Source organism: Coffea arabica, chromosome 9e (genome assembly GCF_036785885.1).
Source record: "Coffea arabica cultivar ET-39 chromosome 9e, Coffea Arabica ET-39 HiFi, whole genome shotgun sequence".
Classification (NCBI taxonomy): Eukaryota; Viridiplantae; Streptophyta; class Magnoliopsida; order Gentianales; family Rubiaceae; genus Coffea; species Coffea arabica.
Genome location: NC_092327.1, coordinates 27813492 through 27840594, shown reverse-complemented (window position 1 = coordinate 27840594; position 27103 = coordinate 27813492). Strand labels below are relative to the sequence as shown.

General features: G+C 35.6%; 1 protein-coding gene and 1 long non-coding RNA gene across 7 annotated transcripts; both read left to right on the top strand.

The window, feature by feature from the left end:
- The first annotated feature begins 6942 nt into the window (after positions 1 to 6942).
- Positions 6943 to 13767, top strand: LOC113710323 (5-oxoprolinase 1-like). Of its 5 annotated transcripts, none has more exons than XM_027233266.2 (2): positions 6943 to 7194; positions 9674 to 13767. In XM_027233266.2, exon 2 carries the CDS (start codon positions 9721 to 9723, stop codon positions 13525 to 13527), a length of 3807 nt encoding a protein of 1268 aa, XP_027089067.1. In that variant the 5' UTR covers positions 6943 to 7194; positions 9674 to 9720; the 3' UTR covers positions 13528 to 13767. The 5 variants fall into 5 exon arrangements, with proteins under 5 accessions (XP_027089067.1, XP_071921465.1, XP_071921464.1 ...); XM_072065364.1 differs by having other exon boundaries at positions 6943 to 7216; XM_072065363.1 differs by lacking the exon at positions 6943 to 7194 and adding an exon at positions 7223 to 7426.
- Positions 13768 to 14946: 1179 nt separating this feature from the next.
- Positions 14947 to 18546, top strand: LOC113731126 (uncharacterized). 2 transcript variants are annotated; one of them, XR_003458487.2, is made up of 6 exons: positions 14947 to 15498; positions 15646 to 15721; positions 15815 to 15948; positions 16056 to 16114; positions 17086 to 17124; positions 18250 to 18546. It is a non-coding gene; the product is annotated as an uncharacterized lncRNA (long non-coding RNA). The 2 variants fall into 2 exon arrangements; XR_003458486.2 differs by lacking the exon at positions 17086 to 17124 and having other exon boundaries at positions 14952 to 15498.
- Positions 18547 to 27103: the final 8557 nt, after the last annotated feature.

Below are 27103 nucleotides of genomic sequence, written 5' to 3'. Positions count from 1 at the left end.
TGTGAGTCAAATTATGAACATGCTATGATTTTACAAATGTTACACATCTAGTTCTTGAATTAAAGAAATTAGTTTCCTAATCTATCATGCAAATTAGTTGATTCAGGTAGTCAAAATTTTTGTTGTAAAGTCATGATTTTTGAAGTAATTTTTTAGAATAAAAACCATGATTTGAAGGTATCATGATTGTACTATAAATCTGGAGGCTTTGTGAATTTCTTAATGAGTTTAACATTTGTTTCTTTAAAAATATTACATTTTTTGTAAATCTGGAAATTCATCTATGAAGGCTGATTTGGGATGTTTGAAGAATCATAATTCTTGATAGGGATCCTTGTTTTTTTGTGGTGAAACTTAGCATGTTTGAAACCAGAAATAAAGTAGTCTATGCAGTAAAAAATTCACAAGTTGTTAATCATTGTGTGAGTAACTACAAATTTGGATAAAAGATCAACCTGTGACAATTACTGTTTGAGGATCAAGTCAGATTTTGAAAATAAATATTTTCGATTTTCAAATCTGAGTCTAGTTTCTAATAGTGTCTTTTCTTTTCTAATTTGATTACTGGATTGTGAGATATAGTTGTTTTTCTAAAGTGAGCTCACTCTGGAAATCTGTTTTGAACTTGTAGTGTTATAAGAAACCAATGACAAAGTCAATAGGACTCAAGTGAACCTATAATGATTTAATAAAGTTTAGAATAATCTCTTATGTATTAATTAGATAATTTAGCCTCAGGTTGAAAGTTGAAAAAAAAAAGGATCGAGGAAAAGATATTGTTGTGAAGTTGAAGTGAGTGATCTCACTGCCTTTGTGTTGAAAAGCAACGTTTCATGAAGTTTAAATGCGATTTTTCTATGTGAAAATGGGATCATATGTGGCTTTATTTCAATGGTATTTGAAGAGTAAAAATTTGAACTATGTAGGTATAATGTTTATGAAATAAGCATTGGTAAACGATATGAACAAATCTCATTTGTAATCATAACTGTCCTCGGTAAGACTTGGTCCAACCTTATGAATATAAATATGAATACGAATTCGAACTATGTGATGGGTTCTCAATTTAAGTGCAAGTTAAATTCATAATATACCTGTTTGATTGTAAATATACAAATCAAATAGTAGTTTAGAGCATGTATCGGGTTAATCCCATCAGAAATTCTATTACAAGTACTAAGTCCTTTACGTGCTCTATTATTTAGACTATCTATCAAATAAAAACAATAGAAATAATAATACTTGCTAGTTAACTAGTTTAACTAAATAACCTGCAAAATAACTATGGGCAAATGTCACTAAATACTTGAGTCTAGAGAAATAGAGTCCACTTATGATACAAAAGATGCAAGTGAATAGATTTACCTCTTATTACTACTTTTGTTTAATTAGAGATTCATTTTCAAATTTACCAAAATTCACTCTCATGATGTAGTGGTGTAGAATAGTCTAGTTTTTCCTATTCTCATAGTGAACAACTAGATCTACTCTTCTGTTCATCATGAAATACAAAACTAATTCCCTTAAGTGTACTTCTATTCTCATGAGTCTACTTATTAAACTCCATTTATGTTGTTCCATCATTATTACCAATTTTCATTAAATAATAACAACTAAGAACTTGTTATTGGTGATCAAGCAATAACAAGTAATAAGCATGAATAAATGGACAACTTAATAAAAGAGATAACAAGTGTAAATCATATTCAACTCATATCAAGTAGCCATAAGTTTCGTTTACTCCCTAGATCTAGAAAGTTAGCTACTCATGTGATATAAGACAATAAAGAGCATAACTTCATTGCATGCAAATATAATGAATCACAAGTAAAGAGAAAGATGGAGAAAGCTTAGCCAAGGTGATGAACAAGATCCCAATATTCTATTTCTTCAACAAAATAAGTGATACAATGAATTCTCCAAATTTTTCTTACAAGTTTCCAGTTAGGGAGAAGAAGAAAAAACTACAACTAATTTCTACCAAGAACTAGCAAAAACTTCCAAGAACTCCCTCTCTCTTCAATGATTCTTACATATATAATGTTAAGAGAGTCAAAAAGTGAAAAATGATATGACATAGAGCTTTTCTTTTCTTCCCTAAAGAATCTTGAGCATGTGCAGTCGAAATTCTAAAATAAAATTGAGTTGAAAAGCAGTATGAAAATAGAACAAGTTGCATAAAAATAAGGCACAATACGCGATCCTGCTATACGCGACCTAAGCCCACGTATTTGAGGTCGTGTATTGGCTTCTGGTACGTTTTCTTGCTTCTTTTCTGCACCAGTTGATCAAAAACTTCCTGTTCAAGTGTTTGCCCATGTAGTTCACCAATAATACTTGTATTTGATGCTCTTCTACTTTCCGAATTACCGTTGAATCAAGCGCTAATGAGTTCGAATTGAATCCATCTCGATCCAACGTTGATAATTCACCTCAATTCCTGCAATTTTAGCCAACTTTGCACATTAAGTTGCTCAATTGAAACTCACAAAATTTAGAAACTTAGAGAGTAAGTTACATCTTAAAACATCCTAATTTGTACAAAAAATAGACACAAAATACTATTTAGAAACACTCATAATAAACACTTATTAAATTTTTCCACACTTAAATCATTGTTTCTTCTCAAACAATAAGAAAAATGATTCAACAATGATTTAAGAAGTGAAACAAATCAAGTGAATTTGAACATCAATCTCTCTCAACTCGACAAACTTTCATTAAGCAACCATTCATATCACCCTCAATACTCATCATATTATGCAAAAAAGAAATAATTATACCCAAAATTCAATCTAACAAAGTCAATATCTCTATCTCATCTAGTGTTACAAATAACTAACCAGCATAGTTACCTTAGAGTTTCATCCTTTGAAATGAAATGTTAACTTTACGAACCTAAAGAGGTAACTATTCACTTTATTTCTCTTTTATTCATTCTTAAAAGGGTGAAAGTGTCTTTTTAAATGAAAATCGATATTTTTAGATGAAAATCCCCGGTTACTCAATACTTCACTTCTTTCTCCTTAATTCAAATACCTTTTTACGGAAAAATTGACATTTATAGATGAAAACTCCTGATTACTCAGTACAAGAATTTATTAGAGTTTTTTTTTTGTTTTGAACAATTCCCTCAATAATGTAGATACAAGGAAGAAAACATTTTAGCAACTATTTAAATCAATTACATGTAAAATCAAGTAAGACGAGAGTTTTATTTATCATGCAAAATTGTAGGCATAATTTTTTCTATTTTACAAGATATAATTTCTCACATGCAATAGTAGTAATCACACAATAATTGCTTTCAAGTCAAGTGAATATTGACTTTTCAAATTACTTATTTCATCTCACTAATATAGGAGAAATTGAAACAAAAGGGACTTAATTTTCATGCATTTGTGGGCTACTCAAATGAATGACTTATAAAAAATTTTGGCACAAATTTTGAATTATGGACAAGATTTTGAAAAAATTTTGATAGAATGTTTCCTTAAAATTGGACAAAACTCCCTACCAATAATACTCAAAAATCAACAATTTAAATCACAAAATAATTTTTCAATAACATGTCCAAACATTTAAATGCAGAAGTAACCTTTATTTAAGACATTTAAGACATTCTTCTCCCTACACTTAACATACATATTGTCCGCAATGTGTAGGGAAAGAAAATAAAGAAAATAAGAACAAGTTACTCCCCAATTCAATGGCTATGGTCCAATTCAACCTTGAGTCACGAACCATCGACGACCAAAATCAATTAAAACTGTCACAAATTTCAAGTGCAAAATGATAAATGAAAATTAAATATTCTACAAAGAAAAGATGAAAAGAAAACTACTAAGAAACATGGAAGCAAAAGCAAAAGGCATCAAGAGGCCAGTGCATCTTCAATCATCTGCGGTTTTATCATCGTGAGGAGGTGATATGTCCAAATGCTCTTCAATGCGCCACATGCAAATATCCATTGACCCAGTTGATATTCAATTGTATCCAATCGATTAAAAAATCTCTGCCAATTGGATTGAGGTGGTGGAGGAGATAGAGCAGCAGTGGAAGCTCCAATTTTGTTTTGGCCATGACATGCTTTCTATCGCCGCTCCTGAGTAGGCAAAGGAATATGCTCTATAGCAATTTCCATGCCATGAAGTGAAGAAACTAATAACTCTGTACTGGGGCGAATAGCGACTCGAAAAACTCTATTCAAATTCAGTCTCACCCGCTTGTACACTAACGATAGGAGATGGGGAAATGCAAGCTTGAAAGAAGTAGTGCGCTGTCTCGCCATCGACCTTATGTAACTGATGATGATGTTGGCAGCAGAATGCAAGCATAGGTAGGTTCCCGATTGTTGAACATATAGTCCAAAAAGTAGATATCACTTTTTTGGACCTCCCCGTGACCACTCTTTTTTGGGATCATGTTATGCGCTATCATATAGATAATGAGACGATGGTGAGTATCAAAAACGCTAGCAACCACGTCTCTTTCCTTGAGTATCGATAAGGTTGATACTCGAGACCAAATCGAGACATGGCGTGTGATGGATCCCATCTCTTATTGCAAGCGACGAACCCTTTCTTCAAATCAACAACTGGACCAGTATTATTACAACTCAAAATGCGCGCAAGGAGATCACGAGTCAAGTAGATTCAAGTACTGCACACCCGAGAGTCCACCAACTCTCTACTATGACTTGCCTTGTTGATAATGTTGGCATAGAACTCACGCACCAAGTCCGAGTAGTAATGAGTTGGCAAAGTGAGAATCGACACCCAATCAAATTGGGTAAATGTCTCAAAAATATGATAAACCGTCTCAATCTTCGAACTAACATGTTTTTCAAATATAAACTCCAAATTAGCATGAGTTTCGTGCCACTCTTGATTCCTTTGAATTGAAAACCTAACACTATCATAAACATCGGCCTCGGAGCGTCTAGATGTACTCCCTCATTGACGCCTCGTCACAGGTTGAGGCGAAAGAGATCTCTCTTCTTCACTTTCTTCTATCTCCTCGCTCATCTCTATCTCTTCACTTTCTTCACTATTCTCGGTGCTAGAGGAGGAAGGCTCGCGAATAACAGGTCCTTTTCCTCTTGTCATGGTATCTCAATCACATAAAATGATGTTTGAAGAAAAAGATTATGCCAAAAGCCTTGTGAAAATCACCTCAATTGACCTCCAATTGAAAATTTTAAGAACTAAGAACCCTAACTCTCAATCTCTTAAAAACTGAATTTTTGGATGTTTTTCTTGGATTTCAATTAATTAAAGTGGCTGTATGAGGGATAAATGGTGTTGGGTTGATGATTTTTAACAAAGAAATGGAGTAAAATTGAGTGTTTGTGAATTGTGTGAGTGTTGGTTGGGAGAAAACACGAGAAGAAGAAGAAGAAAGGGCATGAAAGAAACCTGTGTTTTTTGTTATTAAAAGAAGCTTGAAATGCAGGAATGAATATGTAGGCTTAGACCTAAGGTCGCATGTTAGAGACCGCATTTTCTATTGAAATGTTGCAGAAAGGAATACGCGGCATCAGAAAATGTGACTTTTTGTCGCGTATTGAGCCGTGTTTTCTCTGTTTTGCAATTTTTCTGCAGAATTTTCTAACTTTTCAAAAAATTATACTTGTTGCCCCAATTGGTCAAGTTAAAAAATTTATACTTGTTGCACCAATTTAACAAGTTAAAAAACTTTACAAAATACTACCCTCTTTTTTGTATAATAGAAACAATAAAAAATTTGGAGTGACTCTTCTCCTTTTTATTATCAAGAAAAAAGTCAAAACATTAATATCTTTCTTCTTGGCAATTTTATTAATATTGAAAAAAAAGAAAAATAGGGGGGAGAGAGAGAGAGAGGGGGAGCTCAATTCCTTTTTTAATACAAATAAGAATGAATTCAATATTTTTATTATCTTAAAATTACTTTTACTTTTTTGTTTACTACTCAATTCCAATCATAATCTCGAGAACATTAAAGTAATATAATAATATTAGATTTTCCCTTATTTTCTTTCTTTGTAAAATCTAATTTTTTGTCTCCTTCTATCCAATCTCTTTTTCTTTTCCTAGTATTAATAAGTGTGAAAAAAGAAATTTGAGAAAACCCTTTTATTTTTATGTTTTTGGAATCTTACAGTGGAAAAAAAGATAAATAATTATTCCAACTTTTTTATTTTTAATTATATATAAAAAAGTAAATACGTTTAAAAATTTTGGACATACTTTTTAGATTAATGATAGGGTAAAATATCTAGAAAATAATGTCAGAGAATAAAGCGATTATATCACTATAATTTAAAGGGATAAAGTGATAATAACAATGTAGTAATGCTATAAAATAAAAGAGTATTTTTATCAAAATTTTATTAACATGCTGAGTTGATTTATCTATGGGGTAAACTGACTAAAAAAATAACATTAAGGGATAAACCGATAGTAGTGATATAGTTTAATGGAGTAAAGTGATAATAACCCTTGTTTTTATTATACAAAAGAGAGGGTACTATTTTATGAAGTTTTTTAACTTGTCAAGTTGGTTTAATGATGGGATAAATTGCCTATAATTAATTCTAGGGGGTAAATTGATAATAAAGTTATAGTTTATGAGGGTAAATTGATAATAATTTTAAAGATTAAACATGTTTTATCACAGAAATTAATAAACTCCGTTAAATTTGACTATTAATTTTGGGGATAAAATGACTATAAAAAATAATGTTAGGAAGGAAATTAATAATGACACACAATCTTAAGGGGTAAAGTGATAATAGCCCTCTTAATTGCCACATAAATATAATCAACTCATGGTCTTCACTCCAAACTCCCTCAAAATCTCCCCGCATTTTCCTTTTTGTCGAAGAGGATAATTTAATCGACTTTGACCCCACCGGAAAAAAATTTATTTATCTCCTACATAATGCCGTCGGGTGTCATACCTTGTGAAATCTTGGAATTATTTTTCCCCTCAAACCATCCCTGCAACTCCTATTCAATGGCTGACAAAATTGCATACAATTCATCCCCATAGGCAAAGCCATCCCTATCAAAATTGAGTACAACTATCTAAATCCAGCCTATTAATTAATCATATTTTCAGCTCCTTCCATCTCATCCTAACGCTATAAATAGCCTTCAGCAGCCTGCTTTTTCTATATCCATATCTACATCTCCAGTTCTCTCTTCAAAGGTGTGCTATCTAATCCATTACTGTAATGTCATCCTTGTCTTCTTGTTCATCTTATCAGTGTTCATGAAAAGTTTTTATATTTGTTCCTGGGTTTTCTTTCTTTTCTTTTCTTCTGGGATTTTGGGCTTGACTGAGTTTCTGCAGCTTTTGTTGAGTTGGGGTTTTGGCATTTTCTTGTATTAGAGATTGAGAACTTAGCAGTTTGGATAATTAGAAAGATGACCTTACATTGGTATATGTGTAATTTATGAATTTATTAGAAAATTGCTACCTATTCACTTATTCTACAGTATTGAGTGCAAAGCTACCGTTAATGAATATTTCTGGTTCCAAGTTTAAGAATGCAATCTTATTGAGTATGTCCTGGGTTTTTGTTTCATCCTAGTCGTGTGATGTCTTGATTTCATGTTCTTTGTCTTTTCATCCTAGTTGTTTGATGTTTTAAGTTCATCCTAGACAATTGGAGCTGTCCTGAACTGTTTCAACAGATGTCTCAGTTGACAGTGACATGGTTCTTACCTTGAAGAATAGCACGGTTAATGTTAATCATTGATCTGGTTTTAATTTCTTCTATTGATATATGTTCATTTGCTTGTTTTTAATTGATTGGTTGTGTTCTGCTAATCTACAAATGGACTTGATGAATGTGTTAAACGAGAAAATTTTAAATACAAATGACTTCAAGCTTCTTTTGGTAATTTAGTAGGCCCTTTCGGTCTTAATTTTAGTAGTTGGGGACATTTTTCTTTGTTTTTATGGGGTTTTGTATTGGTAATCAAGGAATTGAGAACTTATGTTATGTAAAAAATTCGAATAACCGAATTTTGGCTTCTTGGGTTGCCTTAATCCCTTTCTTACTTTCTGCATCACTTCTGAGTCCTCACAGACTCCACACCCACAGATTTCATTTCCTTAGTCCTCATGTGCAGTCTTATTGCACCCTTATTCCTCTTACATTCTCCGTCTTCTAGGTTTTCTCTGGGCAACATATCGTGAACCAAGAGCTAGAGGTGCATCATATGTTTCTTTCTAGGATCTAGATCATTTGAATTTTGTTGATGGCCAATGTGCTGGTCAAGTCGTTTAACAAATAAACATACTGCAAGGACCTTTTAAGCCCTGTGCTGAATGTTTCTTTCTCAATTTTGATTTTCCCCCTACTTTTCTTTGAAGAATTGACTTATTCTTCCTCTCTATAAATATTTGTAGAGCATGATTCATTGAAATGCTTCCCTTGTCTATCAAGTTATAATGCTTTTTCTTTGTTTTCAATTATCATTAGTGATGAGACTACACCATTCAGTGTCAATTCAAGTTTCCCACTTATTCCAACATCATTAAAGGACATATTGGTTCTTGTCTTCTTATTAGCTTGATGTCTAATGGTTTGGCAAAGAAACTTATTCACCACTTTAAAAGGTTTGCAATATAATGGTTTTTTGCATTGTTAGACAAAAATTTGATCTTTAACATCAAATATTAATACAATCATGCCTTTTTTTGGGTCTCTGTTGAATGCAAATTATTTAAAAGATAAAAAAGAATTCCTGTAGGAGTAACAGTGTTGGGATAGCTCATCTTTCAACATTTTGTCCTACAGTCAATAGTCATTGTAGATCAATTTTTGAAGAGTCATATTAGCATAAACTGTTTTTGGTAATTTTATCAAATTTGTAACTGCAAGTGAAAATGAACCGTCAGAGTATGATCATTTTAAAATTGGCTCAAAGCTCAAAATCTTTTGGACCCAACGAAAAGTAACCCCTAATCTAACATTCTATTATTTTAACAATATATTGTAGATGTTGATCTAGCAAATGTCCTTTTTTTTAGTATCATTCTTCGCTTGTAGTAATGGATAGGTTCTTGTGTTATTTGCTTCTTGGCTAACTGTATTTGAACTGTTTCAGTAGTGGTTATGTGAGATGGATCCAGCATAGAGTATTGGGCAAGTGTATTTTGATTTTTCCCTCATTATATTTTGTACGATCATATAGAATTAATCATGGACATGATTTCCTTAAGTTCTTACAAGTTGCTGGTTTCTCATTGTCATCAGTCATACTTTAACATTGCCAAAATATGATAGCAAAGTATAGGTCTGTAAATTATTATTATTTTTTTTGGGTCTGAGAGAATGATCTTTAATCTCTTCTTTGGTTGTTTCCATAATTGGAGAGACCATTTTAGAAATGGGCTTTCGAGATGTAATTTTCTTCATTCTTTCCCTTACTTTTGGTTGTTGTGAATGTAAAGCTTTTAACTATGCTGCACCATTTCTAATCAATTTCTTCTCTCTTTAACTGGTTTGGGACTTGAATCCAGTGATTTTATCTTTCTTCTTTCTTTAACTGGTTTCCTGCCATTATTAGAGTATTACCTTTGATGAGTTGGAGAATATGAAACTTCTACGAATTCTTTAATCAAATGATTTGTATGACTGCAACAATTACCATATCTTTATTGGTTATTGTTGTAGGTTTTGGTTGTAGTTGCTGGAACATTCCTACTTTTGAGCGTTTGACAATGGGAAGCGTTGCCGGAGAGAAACTTAGGTTCTGCATTGACAGAGGTGGGACATTCACTGATGTTTATGCAGAAATTCCTGGACACTCTGAAGGCCGAGTTATGAAATTGTTGTCGGTTGATCCATCTAACTATGATGATGCTCCTGTTGAAGGAATTAGGAGGATACTGGAAGAATATACTGGGGAAAAACTTTCACGAAGCTCAAAAGTTCCCACAGATAAGATAGAGTGGATAAGAATGGGAACAACTGTAGCAACAAATGCTTTGTTGGAGAGAAAAGGGGAACGAATTGCGCTATGTGTCACTCAGGGCTTTCGGGATCTGCTGCAGATTGGCAACCAGGCCCGTCCCAATATCTTTGACCTCACTGTATCAAAACCTTCAAATCTTTATGAAGAGGTCATAGAAGTTGATGAGAGAGTTGAACTTGTGCCTGACGATCAGAAAATAACTCCAGATTCTTCTGCATCTATAATTAAAGGCATTTCAGGCGAGCTTGTCAAGGTTACGAAGCCCCTAAATGAGGAAGCTCTAAGGCCTTTGCTTGAAAGTTTGTTGAAGAAAGGCATCAGTTGCTTAGCTGTTGTTTTAATGCATTCTTACACTTACCCTGACCATGAAGTTTTTGTGGAGCGGTTGGCTTTGAGTTTGGGTTTCAGGCATGTTTCCTTGTCATCTGCTTTGACTCCTATGGTTCGAGCTGTTCCTCGGGGTCTCACTGCCAGTGTGGATGCCTATCTTACTCCTGTTATTAAAGAGTATTTATCAGGATTTATGTCCAAATTTGATGAAGGTCTGGGGAAGTTGAATGTTTTGTTCATGCAATCAGATGGAGGACTTGCACCTGAAAGTAGATTTTCAGGCCACAAAGCACTTTTGTCAGGTCCTGCAGGTGGTGTAGTTGGCTACACACAAACTCTTTATGGGCTTGAAACAGATAAGCCGCTCATTGGTTTTGATATGGGTGGTACATCCACTGATGTAAGCCGATATGCTGGTAATTATGAGCAAGTCATCGAAACACAGATTGCTGGAGCAATAATCCAAGCACCTCAGCTTGATATAAACACTGTTGCTGCTGGTGGGGGATCTAAACTGAAGTTCCAATTTGGAGCTTTCAGAGTAGGACCAGAATCTGTGGGTGCACATCCAGGACCTGTTTGCTACAGGAAAGGTGGGGAGTTAGCTGTGACAGATGCAAATCTTATTCTGGGGTATGTGATTCCCAATTATTTCCCATCAATTTTTGGTCCAAATGAAGATCAGCCATTAGATATTAATGCAACTAGAGCTGCATTTGAGAAACTTGCAAAACAAATTAACTCTTACCGCAAGAGCCAGGATTCATCAGCAAAGGATATGACAGTGGAGGAGATTGCACTGGGATTTGTTAAGGTTGCCAATGAAACCATGTGCCGTCCAATACGGCAATTGACTGAGGTGAAGGGCCACGAGACAAGTAACCATGCTCTTGCTTGTTTTGGAGGTGCTGGACCCCAGCATGCGTGTGCAATTGCTAGATCATTGGGTATGAAGGAAGTGCTTATTCACCGTTTCTGTGGGATTTTGAGTGCATATGGGATGGGGTTGGCAGATGTTGTAGAGGAGGCACAGGAGCCCTATTCTGCTGTTTATGGCCCTGAGTCCCTGCTGGAGGTCTCTAGCCGAGAAGCTAACTTGTTGAAGCAGGTAAAACAGAAATTGCAAGAGCAAGGATTTAGAGAGGGAAATATAAAAACAGAAGAATATCTCAATTTAAGGTATGAAGGGACTGATACTGCGATCATGGTAAAGAGCCCTGTTAATGAAGATGGATCAAGAGGTGATTATGCTGTTGAATTTGTTAAGTTATTCCAACGAGAATATGGATTTAAACTTCAAAACAGAAATATCCTTATATGTGATGTAAGAGTTCGTGGTATTGGAGTCACCAATATATTGAAGCCACGGGCCCTGGATGCTGCCATGAGGACCCCTCAAGTTGGAGGTTACTACAAGGTTTATTTTGGTGATGGTTGGCAGGATACACCCTTGTTCAAACTTGAGGAGCTAGGCTGTGGCCATGTCATTCCTGGCCCAGCAATCATTATAAATGGCAATAGCACTGTGATTGTGGAGCCCAAGTGCAAGGCACTGATTACAAAGTATGGCAACATCAAAATTGAGATAGAATCAACTTCAGCTGGGAATAAAGCATCCGGAAATGTTGCAGATGTTGTGCAGCTGTCAATCTTCAATAACAGGTTTATGGGGATAGCTGAACAGATGGGACGGACACTACAGAGAACTTCCATCTCAACAAATATTAAGGAACGTCTAGATTTCTCCTGTGCTCTATTTGGTCCTGACGGGGGTCTTGTTGCGAATGCCCCTCATGTCCCTGTCCATTTGGGAGCTATGTCCAGCAGTGTCCGGTGGCAGTTGAAGTACTGGGGCAATGATTTGCACGAAGGAGATGTTCTGGTTACTAACCATCCTTCTGCTGGTGGTAGCCACCTACCTGATATTACTGTTATCACACCTGTTTTTGACAAAGAGAAGTTGGTATTCTTTGTGGCAAGCAGAGGGCATCACGCTGAGATTGGAGGTATAACTCCTGGAAGTATGCCTCCTTTTTCCAAGGCTATATGGGAAGAAGGAGCAGCAATAAAGGCATTTAAGCTTGTAGAGAAGGGAATTTTCCAGGAAGAAGGAATCAACAAACTTCTCAAGTTCCCAAGCACTGATGGTTCAGCTTACAACATACCTGGAACACGAAGACTTCAAGATAATCTATCAGATCTTCATGCTCAAGTTGCTGCAAATCAAAGGGGAATATCCCTTATTAAGGAGCTCATTGAGCAGTATGGCTTGGAGACTGTCCAGGCTTATATGAGTTATGTGCAGCATAATGCAGAGGAAGCAGTGAGAGAAATGCTCAAGTCTATTGCATCCAGTGTCGTCTCCGAGTCAACCAAGTCTAAGGAGGGAGATTCAGTGACCATTGAAGAGGAAGATTACATGGATGATGGGTCTGTTATACACCTAAAACTTACTATTGATGGTGAGAAAGGTGAAGCGTTTTTTGATTTTTCTGGGACAAGCCCAGAAGTTTGTGGTAATTGGAATGCACCAGAAGCAGTCACTGCTGCAGCAGTCATTTACTGCCTACGCTGTTTGGTGAATGTTGATATTCCTCTTAATCAAGGCTGCTTGGCACCTGTGAAAATATACATTCCTCCTGGTTCATTTCTGTCTCCAAGTGACAAAGCTGCGGTTGTGGGTGGGAATGTCCTAACATCTCAAAGAGTAACTGATGTTATACTTACTGCATTTCAGGCATGTGCTTGTTCTCAAGGTTGTATGAACAACTTAACCTTTGGGGATGATACTTTCGGCTACTATGAGACAATTGGAGGTGGAAGTGGAGCTGGCGCCAGTTGGGATGGAACCAGTGGAGTCCAGTGTCATATGACCAATACTCGCATGACTGATCCAGAGATTTTTGAGCAAAGATATCCAGTTTTTCTGCATCAGTTTGGATTGAGAGAAAATAGCGGTGGTGCAGGATTTCATAGAGGAGGTGATGGTCTCGTCAGGGAGATTGAATTTCGACGTCCTGTTGTCATGAGCATCCTTTCAGAAAGGCGTGTACACGCCCCTAGGGGTTTGAAGGGAGGAAAAGATGGGGCTCGGGGTGCAAACTTCCTCGTTACAAAAGATAAACGGAGGGTATTTCTTGGAGGGAAAAATACAGTCCAGGTTCATGCTGGCGAAATTCTTCAGATTTTTACTCCTGGCGGTGGTGGATGGGGTTCAGTTTGATCCATCATAGCAATTGTCTTGGTGGAATCGAAAACCTTGATTTTTGTACTCCCCCTTTTACTTTTCGATACTTTAGATCCTTCTTTCTGACGTCTCTTAGAAGAATGATGAATATGGCATATTTTCCAAAGGGTCCTGGATACTGTTACTGTTGTCATCAATATGGGATATTTGATGTTTGATTATACATGTACAAGTTCTTCTCTTTTTACAATGAATAAACATCATTTTCTTACTTAATCGGTTTTTTCGTCCTTGGTGAGGTCTATTAAAATGTCAAAAACAATTTAACACACTTTATTGGACATGCAGAGAATGTAAACCTTAAATTTATCATACTAGAGTTTAAACACCATGATTGGCCACACTAGTGATCTTTCCGTCACTTTTTGCTCATTCTGAGCTTGACTGGCTTAGATACTTATCTTGGCAATGAACCTTGAACATGACTTGGGAGGAAACAGAGGTTGGAGATTTTCATCCCGAGATCAGATTGAGCATGAGTTCAAGAAAATTGAGGCAGAAGGTTTTCTTTCTGAAGATCAGGCTTTGCTGTATTAACTTCATCATCTTTTACTAAAGCACCTAAAGTAAGCCAAAGAGTTCTATTTTCAAGTTTTTTTTTTTAATTTTTTTCCAAGCAAGGGAAGTGTGGGTTTTAAGAAGCAAGGATGGAATAGGGGGATTAGAGAGCTTTAAGACTTGAGAGATCTTTAAAACTCTACTTGGATATAGGTCAAGTGATCAAATTTTTTGGTCTACATTCTAATATCCAGACTTTCCTGAAAATGTTTCGCCAACAGATACATAGGTACCTGTCTGGACTAGTAGTGATTCACCGAATTCTCATTGACCTTTTTAGGTCCCCCCTCCCTAGTATAGAGTAATTGTAGTATAGAATTTATCGTGTTGACAAAAAAAAGAGATTAGAATCCAAGACTTATAATTCTTGGGTCTCAATTTTATCCATTTGATCAATGTCTTCTTGGCTATTTTCAAGTTCTCTAAAGCTGCAGGGGACTTCAATATTTGTGGGTTAAGAGTTTTGATCTTTAGGTGTTTCTTTTTTAAAGGAACTTAATATCGCGTATTGAAAATAATCGTGAATATAGTTGTCCAAATTACACAAAAAGATTAAAAAAAAGGAGCAAAGCAAGCTATTTAATTTTACTATAATCTCACACAAGACTTTTTTTTTTTTTTTTTAACTTTAATGGCAATATCCCGTACGTGGGGAAAGGATGCCAACTCCAGCTTTTCAACATAAGTAGATAAAGAGCCGAAGGGCTGTGATGAGCTGGAGGTTTTCGTCGTCCTCTCACGTGCCCGGCATGTGGATTGGAAGCATTATGTTGTTCGCGCATCGCGCGTTAGCTTCCCATTAGACCTTCTTCTAACCCTAAATCAAACCCAACCTCTGAGGCGCCGCTTCTCATCTTCTCCTCTTCCTTTTCTTCTCTATTTTCTCTCCTCTTCTCCTCAGACTCTCTCCGTTCCTGTCCTTTTCCTCCCTCTCTCTCTCTCTCTCTCTCTCTCTCTCTCTCTCTCTCTCTCTCTCTCTCTCGTGCTTTCGCTCGTATTTATTCTTGATTCCACGACCTCTGAAAGCTTCAATAAAACTTCCAGACGAGTGAAGATCCGCACAAGTCTAGATTAGTAGTTCATTTTGGAATCTCATTACTTGATTCGATGTTAACCCTGATTTTGTTTCTCTTAACTTTTGCCGGTGATTTCGCTTGTGAAGGCCACCAAATTTCTCATTTTCTCTAAAATCTGGCCTCAAACAACCCTTTCCATTCCAACACATGGGCGGGTCAACAGAATCCTAATCAACAGTAAGCTCTCAAGCTTCGCCCACCGCCGCTTTGTTCTTCTTTTTCTTCCCCGTGCTGCGCCGTTCTTTGCAGATGCTTGTAGATCGATAGTTGATTGCGATTTGTGTGTGAAAAGTGCAGGTTAAGGAGGGAAAAGGTAAGAAGAATCAGCAGCGATGGTGGTGCCTTTGCTTTCTTGCTTTCTCTATATCTGTTTTTTCGTTATTTCTCCCAATTCCATATTGAACTTAGAAGTTGCCGAATCAATATTTTCTCTAAAATGTATTTTTTTTCCATGAAACAGAGATGACCAGTGGGATGCTGCTCGTGGAATTCTTAGTATCTGATCTCATCAATTTTTTGGGTTTTCTTTTATAGTGGTATGGCCAAACCTCTTTGGGTTTTTTGTCTCCTTTCTTATCTAATCTTTTTCTCCTCTACTCTTTTATTATTTTTATCAATTTCATGCGCAGGTGCTGCAATTGGACATTTCTTTGGTTCTTTTCGCTCGCACGCTTGTCTCATCAATTTATTGGAAGTGGTTCAGGTTGTTATGGGATAATGTAATGAGTTTACGTTTCTTTAGATTGAGGCTGATTTACAGATGGTAATTTATAATTCTTCAGTTTTTTATCACTCCCCGTCTACTTGAAATAAATTTTGAATTCAGACTTAATTTTTGTTTTAAACCTGTTTTCTTTTTTTTTTTGGCAGAATTCCATGTTCAGGATGGAAAAAAACTACTTGATTACGTGGCTGAACATATTCAATAGGTGAGTTTGTGAATTCTCATTATTTAGGATTTTGACCATTCTTAATGATTGTTTCTCAACCATATACTTTTTATTAGCTTTAATCTGAATCGGATGGAGTTGTCATGGTCTTATCTGTCATTTAGTCTGGTTAGTGGAGATGGTTTGTTTGACTTTCAAGAGTGTTTTAAGAAGTCCTATGTTTTTTATAAAGTGGCTGTGTATTTCCACTATAATTTGTAAATTAGTTGTTAAATATATGGTTAGTGTTTTATATCTTGTTGTAGCGCCTGAAAATTGTCTAGCGGTCCTTAGGATTCCATCTCTTGGTGCTGATTGGTTGGCTTTTTTATGAATGTCTCATGGAGTTTGTACCATGACCAATCATATGTAGTTGATCACCTTGCTTATGAAAGGGAGTGGTATTTGCTACATGCAAAGTAAAAGAACCTTTTGAGCATCCAAAGAGGCTTTGATTTTGTCAGTGATAGAACAAGGATTTGCTTAATATGAATTAACAATTCTATTCTGTACCAGAGCTTGAACAACATCTTCCTTAAATTGATGACTTGAAATTTTGTCTAGGGATTTTATTAGCTAGAGACTATGCAAGAGCTCTTGCATGAAATTTCATTAGTGTTAAGATTGGTAAAATCACGTAGCACACTACAAATTTGACTACATTGATGGCACATATCTTATCCAATTACTGTTTTAATATTTGTAGAAAATTTACACTGTCTTTAAATTGTTTTTCAGTAGTCTATGATGCAAGAGGAGGATTCCTAAAACTAATAGATTTGTAGATGTAAATTACAGCTCCAGTAGCTATTAGCTGTTGAGGAGTTAGGTCTATCTTTACAAATGCTAATATCATCAAAGAATGGTATGGCATACATTACAACTGAACTTTATTACATTATTGTTGCCACACATATGTACTAAAGTAAAGTCATCCATTTTAAATCTTTTTTCTTTGAATTGGCAATCAGGAAGCAAGAGGTAGAGCAATACCAAAGAAAAATTCAGTTGTAAGCAAGTTCTTTACAATATATTATGAGTATACAAGAGAGTTGCAGGTTTAAATTGTATTCACTGTTTCTGAATTGTTTTGAGCTATCTATGTGATTGGCCATACCATTCTTGAAGAAGGCAAAATACTTGTTTTACAATATATTATGGTGAACACAAATCTCATTTTATCTTTCCATACCTATCTGTGTGATATCGCAGGAGTGTTTCTTTTACTGCTTTTGTCTTCCTATTATTACCTACTAATCTGTTTTACTATCAGATGTATGAAGTCAAGCCTTGTGTATGGTTTAGTGGTTATCTTTTTGGCAGGTACATTTAGACTTGTGTGACTAATTTTGTTAAACGGTTAGACTGGTTTGTTTTATATAATTACAATAGGAATGACATTGATAGTTTGATCACAGGTACTTTTTGTTTGATTGTTACCTATTAATATATTTGTCTCAATAGTAGACACATGAATCCAGAACTGTCTTGTGATTTAGTAGTTATTTATATTCTAGGTAGGCATTTTGAAACTTGTATGCCCATTTTTGTTAAAGTGTCTACCTCAGCTTGCTTTATAATGCAGAAAAGTCATTGCTAATCTGACCATAATTATTTATTTGATATCTTTGTGGCTATATAGGTATAGTTTTTAAGCTTTTGTTCTCTATCTTTTGTCTGTTTCTTCATTTTGTTCCCTTCAGAATTTTGCTTTTAATGACTCTGGTATGTTATTTTTGTTCCTTCAAACTGAATCCTCATTCCTTGTTCAGTCGTGTAATATTCTTACATGCATGGTTTAGACTTGTTTCTATCCTGCTTTTACCAAAAAAAAGTTACTGAGATTGCACGCCATTACATATAGACTTTGCTATCCATTCTAGGAGAGAATTTTTCATCTCTTTGTTTGACTGCACAATGCATGGATCAGCAAACACTTTCCAAGACAATTACATCATCTATAAATCCCTTTCTTAGCCATGATTGCACGATTCTTAATTGTTTTTTATCAGTTTTATACTCCTGTGTGTAAGTATTGTTTGATACGTATCTATATGCATGTTGTATTTTAAATTCTCGGCATTAGAACTTTATTGTGATCTAATTGAAACTTTTCATAAATTTGTTGCTTGTAGGAAGTTTCAAAGTCTGCTGATTGTTCCCTTGAGGAAAGCACAACTCCAACGATAGTATTGCAGAATGAGAGCAAAATTTATGTCATCGAAATGATAGAAAAGAATTTCCATCAAAACTGAAATTTGCGGCTGATCATTCTCTCGAAGAAGGCGAAATGCTTGTTTTTCTTCCTCAATCCAGCAATTCTTTTGCTGTTGTTGTCCTTAACAAAAACGAATTGAAAATATGTATCTATGGCATTATAAAATTTATTCTGTTTCTAAAATATATAATGTAATTTGATTGTGGTTAGCGCATGTTGCTTTCTTGTGAGCCTCTTCTCCATTAAGTTATTTCATCGTTAGTTCTTCCTTAGCTATGAACTTGCAGGCATGGGCATGAAAAATATTTATATCACCGCGCACCGCGCGGTTTGTGCCTCCTAGTATTAATAAACAAGAGTAGGGGCCAAGCATCTCCCTTCTAAAGTTGCTAGAACTGATGCATGGAGCACAAAAGTGGTGGGGGGTTAAGATTGCTTCTATATTTCAAATCTGTAAGGTGTATATGAAGGGACAGCTCTATAGTCTAGTATCAAAACTGTACCAGTGGTGTGGGAATTAATAAAATATAGAAGAGTAAAACTTGTCAACTAATACAGCCAAAAACTGAGCAATAGGCCACCGGGTTAAAAGGTAAAAGAAGAGTACTCGCTGTTCAATAAAATAAACTGCAATAAAATAAAGTGCACCTCGGGGATATCAAGAGCACTTGAGCTGTAATTGAGCGGTTCTTTTTGACAAACTCCAGAGACTTCAGCAGATGAAATATATCAATAACACTCCGTGTGGGCATTATCAGAATGAACAAAACAAAACAGATCACAGTTCCGAGTGAATTTTTTGGTACCATAGAAATCTTGATATGGGTAAATGTTTTATATTTTTTGCAAAAAATTCACTATACTTTACTTTGTTCTATTAACTATGATACTTCAAATTAAAGCAGCAAATACAAAGTAGCCGTAATATATTGTATTTTTGCCAGATTCTTTTTTGTTTATTTTTTGATTACATATATTAATATTATATTTACAAAAAAATATAGATTTAATGAGTTGAATCAACTCAATTTTCTCAACTTCCAGTATGATTAGGGGTGGTAATCGGGTCCAAATCGGGGTGATGGGTTGGGTTTAGACCTGAGTGTAACAGAAAACCCGCTGATCTGAACCTGACCCACCAAACCGAAACAGGTCAAGATACTTGACACGAACTCAAAAATTTCTGATTTGCGGGGCGACCCGAAATGATCCGAAACTTAATTTTAATTTATTAATTTATCATTGTAATTTCTAATAAAATCAATTTCGCACAAAACTAATTACATAATCAAGTAATAAAAATTTAAATAAATAATCCCAAACCAAATCTAAAATAAATCAAACATCGTAAAGGTGTTTTATCCCAAACCAAATATAAAATAAATTAAAACAATATAAAAGTAAAAAATAATATAATACATTATTTGTCCAAATATAATAACTTTAACTTCACACAAGTTAAATAAATTCATTTAGGATTAAGTGATTAATGCCTTTGGAAAAAAAATAACTTAGTTTAGTTAGATAAAATAATTTTTATATTTATTAAATTATTATTAATTTGCAAACGGGCTATCGAATCATATCGGATTGCAAGGCTCCATTTTTTTATTCATTTTTTGATTAATGTATTAATATTGAATTTACAAAAGTACATAGATTTAATAACAAGGTTCCATAACATATAGGATTGCAAAATGAGCTGAATTGGCTCAATTTTCGCAACTTCCAGTACGATCTTGAGCTCCATCAGCTTTCATTCTAAAGCTCGAGTTCAACATTAATCTCGAGCTTGAGCTTGTGAAAAATAATAACGAGTGATCATTATTTTATTTGTTTAAAAAAAGACATTTATAACATAAATGAATAGTCATTTATAACAAGTAATAGAAGTAAATAACTTCAAATTATCATATGATCAAATGGAGCAAACGAACTCTACATGAAATGAGAGACGAATAATCTTGTTGTCTAGCATTTGGTAGGCAGTGTCATGTTAGATGTTTGGTTTAACCAAAAAAAAAATAGGGGTAAATTAGTCCAAAAAATTAAGTGTAATTGTCATACCCAAATTAGTCCAATACATAAATTTTGTGCAAAATGGGGCGGGTTTTTTTCCCAAAAATGTTATTTATTTCTTTAATATGGGTAAATGCGTAAATAGCAGCGGTTTGTTAACTGTATGACCATATTGGTCAAAAATCATGGTGTATGATTAATTTAAACAAATTAGTCCAAAACTTAATTTTTTATTAGTTATGATAAATAAAGTCAAAATTCTGTAATTTTATTAATATCTAGTTAACATAGTTTATACGATTGTTTGAATAAATTATTATATAGAAGGTGTTGCATTAATGTTTGTAGATTGTAATAAAAGTAATATAAGACGGCACAAAGAGTCATTTATAAAAGAAGAATAAAATAGTCATTTATACCATCAATTTGTTAAAATATATTCATCCAATGGAGCAAATGAACTTTGCATGAAATGAGAGGCGGTAACTCATCTTTGGATGAGTAATCTTGTTATCCAGTGTTTGGTTGGTTTTGCGTTAGACGTTTAGTTTAACAAATAAACATCAATATTTATTCTATCAATAATAGCATGAGATGGAATTACTTACTTGAGGATTGCAAAATTGCTTTTGGTACAATGCAAATCTTGACAACGATCTTGAGCTCTATCAACTTTCATTTTAAAACTCGAGTTCAACATTAATCTATGATAGTTTGAGCCTAGTTGAGCTCGAGAAAAATAATAGCAAGTGATTATTATTTTATTTGTTTAAAAAAATAGTTATTTACTTCTATTATTTTAATATGGGTGACTATTCATTTATAACATAAATGAATAGTCATTTATAACAAGTAATAGAAGTAAATAACTTCAAATTATCATATGATCCAATGGAGCAAACGAACTCTCCGTGAAATGAGAGACGATTACTCATCTTTGGATGAGTAATCCTGTTGTCCAATGTTTGGTTGGCAGTGTCAAGTTAGATGTTTGATTTAACCAAAAAAAAACTCGGAGTAAATTAGTCCAAAAAATTAATTTTAATTGTCATACCCAAATTACTTCAATACATAAATTTGGGTTAAAAACAAAAAAGCCCCCTGTGCTAAACCTAATATACAAATAAGCCCCCTATGGTTTCAAAATATACAACGCGACACCTCGTGCTTTGAACTAAGTTGTAACAGTGACGGAAATCGGTAAAATTAACGGGACTGATGTACTGGAAGCTAAAAACAAATTCTTTATACTTAATTTTTAGCAAATATTCCTATTGTACCCCTTCGCCCCCAATAAAACTCCCTCCCAGCGATGCTTGTGTACAGAATCGATTTCTACTTGATTGAGAGAAATTGAACTAGCCTTTGGGAGAAATCAAATTACCACGCAGGAAGTTTGAAAGGTAAAGCCATTCTCCAGATACGAAGTCAACCTGCGAGGAACTACTACACAATCTTGGCTAAGGTAAAAGGATTTGATTTTGGGTTTTGGCTAACAGATCCTACTCAACACCCCTAATCAGCAAAAATTTCCCATCACAAGTGGAAAGTTCAGAAATTATTTGTGTCACCTAGTCAACACCCAAATATCAACAAAAATCTCGGCTTTAAATCCAAACTTGCAGTCCCAAATCAGCAAAAATCTCCCATTAGAAATGGACATTTCAGAAATTATTTGCATGACTCCTAGTTCCAACACCCAAAATTTAAAAAAAAAATCTCGGCTTCAAAACCAAAGTCGTAGTCCCAAAACAGCAAAAATCTTCATTTTAAATCCAAAGTACCAGTCTCAAAACTCACAAAATCAAGAATTTTCTAAGGTAAACACCCAAATATTGCATATTTGGGTGTAAATAACATCATCAACCCTCAAAATCTGAGATGGGTAACCCTAAATTGTACTGAGCACGGAGCACGGAGAAGGTTCAAAAATTCCCGTGGCAGTACTGGTTGCAGATCAAACCAATGCCAATCATTACCATTCCAGTAGTCAATCACCTTAGGTGAAAGATGTTCTTCTGGGATTTCTAGTACGATACTAGCTAGAGGTGAATCCGTAAGCCAGGTATCTAACCAAAAGTGAATGGATTTCCCATTACCCACTCTCCAACAAACTCCCTCATCCAAAATAGCAGCCGTGCTCCATATACCTCTCCACAGATGGGAAGCATTTGATTTACACGAGAAAGCGTTGCTACCATATTTACTGTAAAGGATTTGCTGCCAAAGACCATCCTCATGTTTCAACAAATTCCACCCAAGTTTGTTGAGGGCTGCTTCATTGAGAAGTGAAAGATTTCTAATACCCAAGCCACCACACTCTTTTGGCAAGCAAACCTGATCCCAAGCTACATAATGAACTTTCCTTTCGCCATCTTTTTACCCCCACAGAAAGCGTCTATTGCAGCAAAGAAGATGAGACCGTTTGGTTGGGCTTTACTTCCTCTCTCTCGCTCTCGCTTTCCCTCTCTCTCTCTCTCTCTCTCTTCGTAGGGTTTGAAGGGAAGAAATGAGTCTGTTCAATTGCCTTTTGAGTATTATACAAGGGCATTTTGGTCTTTCATCAGTTCCCGTTAATTTTACCAATTTCCGTTAGTGTTACAACTTAGTTCAAAGCACGAGGTGTCGCGTTGTATATTTTGAAACCATAGGGGGCTTATTTGTATATTAGGTTTAGCACAGGGGGCTTTTTTGTTTTTAACCCCATAAATTTTGTACAAATTGGGGTGGTTTTTGCCCAAAAATGTTAATTATTTCTTTAATATGGGTAAATGCGTAAACAGTAGTGGTTTGCTAATTGTATGACCATATCGGTCCAATATCATGGTGTATGATTAATTTAGACAAATTAGTCCAAAAATTAATTATTTATTAGCTATCATAAATAAAGCCAAAATGTTGCAATTTTATTAATATGCAACAAACATAGTTAACTACATATTAATTATACGATCTTGTATTAATGTTTGTAGATTGTAATTAAAGTAATATAAGACCATATCGGATTGATGAAATGGACGGAATCCAAACGTGTGCAGTTCATTAGGGGAAAAAATTGGCACAAATGCACGAGATGGAATTCTATTTCAAACAAGGAAAGTTTTCAAAATTGCCGCACTTTCACTTCCCACCAACATGCCGATGTGTGGTGGGAATTGTGAATTTGAGGGACATTAGTTAATTTCCTATAGGCTTGTGCTTGGTGCGGCCTCCGTTTTCAACGCCGATACCACCATCCCTATACTCAAAGTCTATGTATTAGATAAAATTGTAAAAGTCAATGCCGTTAATCTCCTATAGGCTTGTACTTTATCCGAAAACAAGCTTCGCAATTTGTTCTAAAGTCGGGTTTTGCCTCCCTCTATCTATTTTGAAGATTTTTCCATTTTGGATTGCGCTCTCCTTCACACGAGCACACCCATTTTCTGTATTTCACAATCTCACTGTCAAACATCTTGAAATCACTTTTGCGGATGCTAAACCCAATTGCTCTTGCGAATGTGTTATAAAATAGCTCGGCATGTGACTCGGACAGAAATGTCATTTTCATCACGTCATCACTCTCAATGTCATCCACGCAAAATTGATCGAAGGGGATATCAATTGCAGTGTTCTCGACATTTTCTTCGCCCCCAGTCTCTCTACTGCCATTTCTTCCACATCTACATATGGGTCTTCTGGATATTCAATTAAATTAAACATTGATTGTCTTCCACACGTGCCTCCGCTATCTTCCATTTTTATTCTACAAAACAAAAGATTGACGTTATTATATACCATTCATGTACTGCCAGAATTGGTAATCAATACTCACATCCTTTTTATTACATTTCATTCCCATGTAACCACACTTATATGAATTCAATAATATAAACACGCCACTTTTAAACTTCACTTCTTCCACAAAATTCATAATTAAATTAATTATACAAAAGAATGTAATACATGTCATTCCTTTTTTTTTCCTTTAAAAAAAATTAATTAAATCTTTAAACTTAGTCCTACCAAAGAAAAAACAATGGAGTAGCAGGAAAAAAACATTGACTAATTTACGACTCCAGAATCAGTAATAGGATTTAAAGTCTTAAAAGAGGCTTTTATGTTAATTATCCACCATTTTCTCCCACTGCCTTACTTACAATAAAAGTCATAAGTGGACGAAAACAGTTTACTATTTCATCTGGACACAAACTCATTCACAATTTGGTTGGTTAATTTCTTCCAATGCTATCTCCCTGATAATTTATTCCGATTCTTTCTTCCAAATTTACATACATGAAAACTATGTCCTTACATAGTTTTTTTTTGTCTATCACATTCCTCTGTTAATATTTTAAATTATTATTATGACATCAAATCCATGTCCTTAACGGAACCAATAGTCAAATAGTGACCCAAAACTTAGTGAAAATAATTAAACAAAAAATTAGTTGCATAAAAATTGACTATTTTGTACTTCTTAAAAATTAATCAAACAAAGAGATGCATATCCCACCGCATAATGCAAGACCCACAGATAACATTTTCCTCTAACATTAGTGATTTATCTAATTATTTAAAAAACATAAACGTGGTCTTTATCAAAATTTAATAAATATTACTTACCTTCTTTTCAATTTTGGGAGGTTTTCTTTGTTGATTTTCCACCTACTTTTCTTCCATATTCATTGTGATGGATCCTTGCCATTCTTGAACAATTTATAGTATAAGTTCAAAGTAATGCCATTTATTATTCCCAACAACCATTTTAATTCATTAAATTTTTAATAACTCATTTCCAAACGCTTGAGTGGCTGTCGGTGAAAGCATTGAATGCAACTTGGACAGCAAACATTTAAACTAATCCTCGGACAATCTAGTTGTAGTACAACTAAATTGAATTTTGTCTGATACAAATTCGTTGGGAAGACCATAAATTCTTATGACGTGGACGGTAGAATACAAGAATATGCTCTTTTGTTTCTTTAAGCCAGGCCCCACTTCTCGCATTTTTTAATACACATGTTCCCGGTTATGCATCTACAACAACCGGTCATGACCCAAGGCAGAAATAGGACATTTTACATGAACACTTATTTTCATCGATCATTGCAATTATCATTTGTTGAGGTATCACTCCCACATTGGACAATGATAAATACTACACGTCTAGTATTTCTCTCTATACTAGATTGTAGATGGATCCTGTATATGAAACAATTTTTCATCAACCATATAGTACTAAGGTCGAACGCCCGGTATCCACGTCGGATGTGGTCGTCCTCCGCGTGGCGCGCCATGATTGGTCTGAATGAATTTCTCCCCTTTAAAAATTTTCATGGTGTGGTCATTGCATCTCTCTTCTTCCTGTTTCCTTGCCACTGTTTAGCTCTGTTGTGGCCTTCTGGAGTTGCTCTCTTGAGGTTGCCACGTCCTCCAGCTGCTCCCACTCCCACCTTGCTGTTTGCCTTCCAGCCTTGTACGCCTCCCCTCTCCCCTGCCCCGCCTTTCATTTTGTACTGTTTCCCTGCTCCTCAGTCCCGTCTCCACCCACTCCATCTTGCCTCCATCCTACCTCGCTCTTCCCCCACTTGCCTCTTCACCCACTTCCAACTGTTTCTCTGCCTTTTTTGTTCTGCTTCCCCCTCACAAGATACTGTTCCTTAGGCTACCTTGCACGCCTTCGCCCGCCTGATTTGACCTCTTGCAGCCTGACCTATTAGGTGACTGCCATCATTAACCATGGTGCTTCTCCTCTTTGCTGCTCCTCACGAACCGCTATTTGGCCTTTTGTTCCTGTTTTGGTGTTGTTCCAGCTCGTGGCCATTGCCCTCTCCGCTGCACCAGGTAATCTCTGCTGCTCTCTCGTTGCTTTGCTTGCGCTCCCCCCCCACCCTGCACCCCGCCCCCTCCCTCTCCCTCTGTCGTCCCTTCCGGTTTTCGCTTTCTCCCTCCACCCCCCGCCCCCCACCCTATTGTCCATTATAATTCAAAGTTGACTCTGCTGCTTACACCCCTCTTGCTTGGCAATACTTCAGCTCAGTGTTTGACTCCACCGGTGCCCCCCCGCCCCAAAGTCCCCTCTTGCCCTACAATTGTCCTCGGGTTACCTCTAAACAGAACCCTCCCTCTTGCCTAGCATTTGTTGCTCGCACTGTGTTCTTCCCATCTTTTGTTCTCGTGCTCCTTTTTGCTCCTTTTTCCTCTGATTTATTCACTACTTTTGTACTCCTTATGCTTGCTTCCCCTTTTGGTGTGTGCCCTGCTTTCCGCCAATTTTTTTAACATTTATCTCGTTTTTGCTTATGCAGGTCAATTTCAGCTCGCTCCTCCACCGCGTGCTTCTGTTATCCTTCGTTTACTGCTTAAGGTATTTTGTCTTCTGCTTGCTTTCGTATCATGCTGGTGTGCTTTAACCCGCTCTTGTTGCTTTCATATTTTGCTCTTTCAGTTGTCTCGTTCGATAATATGCTATCCTTTCTTTTCCCGCACTTAGCTTGCATTTTTACTGTTGCTTTTCCTTTTCTGCACTCCTGGAATGTTTTTTTGCATTTCCTGTTGCGTTTCCTGCTTAGGGTATTTTGTCTTCTGCTTGTTTTCGTATCATGTTGGTGTGTTTTGCCCTATTGTTGTTGCTATTGTTTGCTTTGCTTCCCCTGCTCCTCCCCCCTCCTTTTGCTCTTTCAGTTGTCTCATTCGATTGTATGCTATGCTTCCTTTCTTTTCCTGCACTTAGCTTGCACTTTTCACTCTTGCGTTTCCTGGAATGCTTT

Bases quoted from the DNA above. Each gene is read 5' to 3' on its own strand.
- LOC113710323 (XM_072065361.1), top strand. From the start codon at position 7,442: ATGAATTTATTAGAAAATTGCTACCTATTCACTTATTCTACAGTATTG. The intron at 7,551-9,673 runs GTATGTCCTGGG...TTATTGTTGTAG, and splicing joins TAAGAATGCAATCTTATTGA to GTTTTGGTTGTAGTTGCTGG.